Source organism: Bos taurus, chromosome 15, assembly GCF_002263795.3.
Source record: "Bos taurus isolate L1 Dominette 01449 registration number 42190680 breed Hereford chromosome 15, ARS-UCD2.0, whole genome shotgun sequence".
NCBI lineage: Eukaryota > Metazoa > Chordata > Mammalia > Artiodactyla > Bovidae > Bos > Bos taurus.
The window spans coordinates 46,710,073-46,712,989 of NC_037342.1; the positions used below are offsets into that span (position 1 = coordinate 46,710,073).

General features: G+C 60.6%; 1 protein-coding gene across 1 annotated transcript; it reads left to right on the forward strand.

The window, feature by feature from the left end:
• The first annotated feature begins 877 nt into the window (after positions 1–877).
• Positions 878–2,498, forward strand: CAVIN3 (caveolae associated protein 3). The gene is given in 2 exon segments (NM_001083401.1): positions 878–1,298; positions 1,879–2,498. Coding segments are annotated over 2 exon segments (783 nt in total). The 5' UTR covers positions 878–914; the 3' UTR covers positions 2,278–2,498.
• The last annotated feature ends 419 nt before the right edge of the window (positions 2,499–2,917 follow it).

Here is a 2,917-nt window from a genome sequence, read left to right on the forward strand (position 1 = left end):
CACTCTCAACAGACATTCTCACCTATTTCCAGAGAAAATTAAAAAAACATCAGGTGGGAGCCGACAACCAACCTCTAGGAGAAGAAAAGCATAAATACCAGAAACTACTCTAATCCTTTGAAAGGTTTCACAGGAAGAGGTGTCCTGCCTGCCCTCCAAGTTTGGGGTGCAGGATCTAGGCCCTCATGGGCTCAAAGAAAGCGAGGGAGGAGACCTAGAAGAAAGAAAATAGGGTAATGCTACCCATCGAACTAGAGAAGCAGGAAATGAGGCCTGTGGCCAAACCCTGGTGATGACTACTAGGAAAATACCAGAGGATGCCTCCCCACCCGCTCCGCCTCTCCTCTGTCTACGTGGCCTGCTGGGTCCCAAAGTGAGGCCTCGGGCCCAGTCTTCGTTCTGTATCAAAACAGCCAAGAGCCTAGGGGTGCAAACACAGCCCTCTGAGGCACGGGAGGCCTAGGGCAGGGGGCTGCGGAGGCCCTTTGGTTACACATTTGCCCTTCTGATATAGTTTCTTTGCCCACTCCATGCATACAACAACATTTTCCAAGGCTTGCCCTTTGCACTGGGGAGAGAGTACTTTCCAGAAAGAGGCAAACCAGGGAATTGGAGTGGAGGAAGGGAACTCAAACTCCTGATGAGAGAGTCAGTCGGGCGGGGTGGGGCGGATTCCAGGCCACCCTGCTTCCTCGCGGGGCCCGGGGCAGGGCGGCACAGACGGGGCGCGCTTCCGAAGGACCCACCGCCAACATCCCGCCCTCTGCCCTCCCCCCCCGCGCCGCCGCCGCCGGGGAAGGCCAACTCCGCCTGCCTGAGTCACGGCTGAAGTTGGGGAGGAGCCGGGGAAGGCTGCCCCAGCGCAGAACGCGGCCGGCGGCTTCAGCGGGAGCCAGGCAAGGGGGTCAGGGATCATGGGGGAGAGCGCTCTGGAGTCGGGGCCTGTGCCCGGAGCGCCGGCAGGGGGTCCGGTGCACGCCGTCACGGTGGTCACCCTGCTGGAGAAGCTGGCCACCATGCTGGAGACGCTGCGCGAGCGGCAGGGGGGCCTGGCTCAGAGGCAGGGCGGCCTGGCGGGCTCCGTGCGCCGCATCCAGAGCAACCTGGGCGCGCTGAGTCGCAGCCACGATACCACGAGCAACACGCTGGCGCAGCTGCTGGCCAAGGCGGAGCGCGTGGGCTCGCACGCGGATGCCGCCCAGGAGCGCGCCGTGCGCCGCGCCGCCCAGGTGCAGCGGCTGGAGGCCAACCACGGGCTGCTGGTGGCGCGCGGGAAGCTCCACGTTCTGCTCTTCAAGGTTAGTGACCTCAGGCGTCCCCGGATCCGGGGCCTTTTCCCGCCTGCGGGGCACCATCTGGGGCTCCCCCTCCCATCTGCCTGCCGCACCCACATTCCTGACCCCACCCTCTTCCCTTCTCGGGGAACCCACTTCCAGGGCCGCACCCACTCGCCACTGCCGAGGCCCAGCCTTCCCTCACGCCCCTGAAAGCAGCCTAGCCAATGAACGGCTGCCCAGCTCTTGCTCAGGCCACGTCCACAGAAGCTCCTCCAAGTACCAGCCCATCGCCGAACGAAAGTAACGGTGATGGAAGTGCATCTTGAGACAGTTCGCCGCCTCCTGCTGTTCTTGCCCCTGAGGCCACCACCATCCTGTCTCACGCCTCTAAAGGGGTCCCGCAGACTTCTGCACAGTTCGCCTGTCCTAGTTGACGCCACCTCCCTCCAACCGGCTCCCTACTTTCCCACGCCTGCCTAGCCTTTCCCCTCTGGGCTGCGGAGGCTGAGGGTGGCGCGGGTCTCCCTGATGTAACTGAGATGGGGGGCTCAGGCTCCTGAGAGAGGGCTACCAGGGCCAGTTCTGTGTCCTTCACTTGCAGGAGGAAGCTGAAATCCCAGCCAAGGCCTTCCAGAAAGCGCCGGAGCCCTTAGGCCCGGTGGAACTTGGCCCACAGCTGCCCGAAGCCGAAGCTGAAGAGAGCTCAGACGAGGAGGAGCCCGTGGAGTCCAGGGCACGGAGGCTGAGGCGTACCGGGTTGGAGAAGGTACAGAGCCTGCGAAGGGCCCTTTCAGGCCGCAAAGGCCATGCCGCGCCAACACCCACGCCTGTTAAGCCACCTCGCCTTGGGCCGGGCCGGAGTGCTGAGGGCCAGTGGGAAGCCCAGCCTGCTCTGGAGTCCAAGCTGGAGCCAGAACCTCCGCAAGACACCGAGGAGGATCCCGGGAGACCTGGGGCTGCCGAAGCGGCGGCTGTGCTCCAAGTAGAGAGTGCGGCCTGATGGCCCGTGCTGCCTGCCTCCCCTGTGCCTAATGCTAGTCCCCAAATAAATCTTTCTCTCAGAATGCAGCATTCCCGCCCAAATAAGGAGTGAATCCTGCATCCACAGCCCAGCGTTGGCCCTCCCTTCCCGGCTTCTCTAGCCCAGCACCCTGTGTCCTCTATAAGAGCAGCCACTCACACCTGTTTACACTCACCATCAATAAAAGTCATGTCACCTAATCCGGACTCCATGTGAAGGGGTGGGGGAAAGGTGGTGCAAGAAATAAGACAGACGTTGGAACCTGGAATGTGACTTCAGTTTCAAACAGATCATTTTGTGGTTTCTCATTTCCACTGAATCCTGGGCTGTACCCCAGTGGCACATAGAAGCGTCCTTCTGGCCACTTGCTCCTTCAGCGCTTTCCTTGTGGGGACATACAAGTGTGATTTTTTCCCCCCAGCATCTAGTACAGTCCCTTGCTTTTAGGCGCTCAGCAAATGCCAACTTGTGGTTTTCCTCTTAGTCACTTCTTCCTCTACCACCTCTTAAAAGTTGGGTCTTCCAGGACTCTGTTTTTAGCCCTCTTCTCAATCTGGGTATTCTTCCATTAATACTCACCCCTGGGACTTCCCTGCTGGTCCAGTGGTTGAGGCTCTGT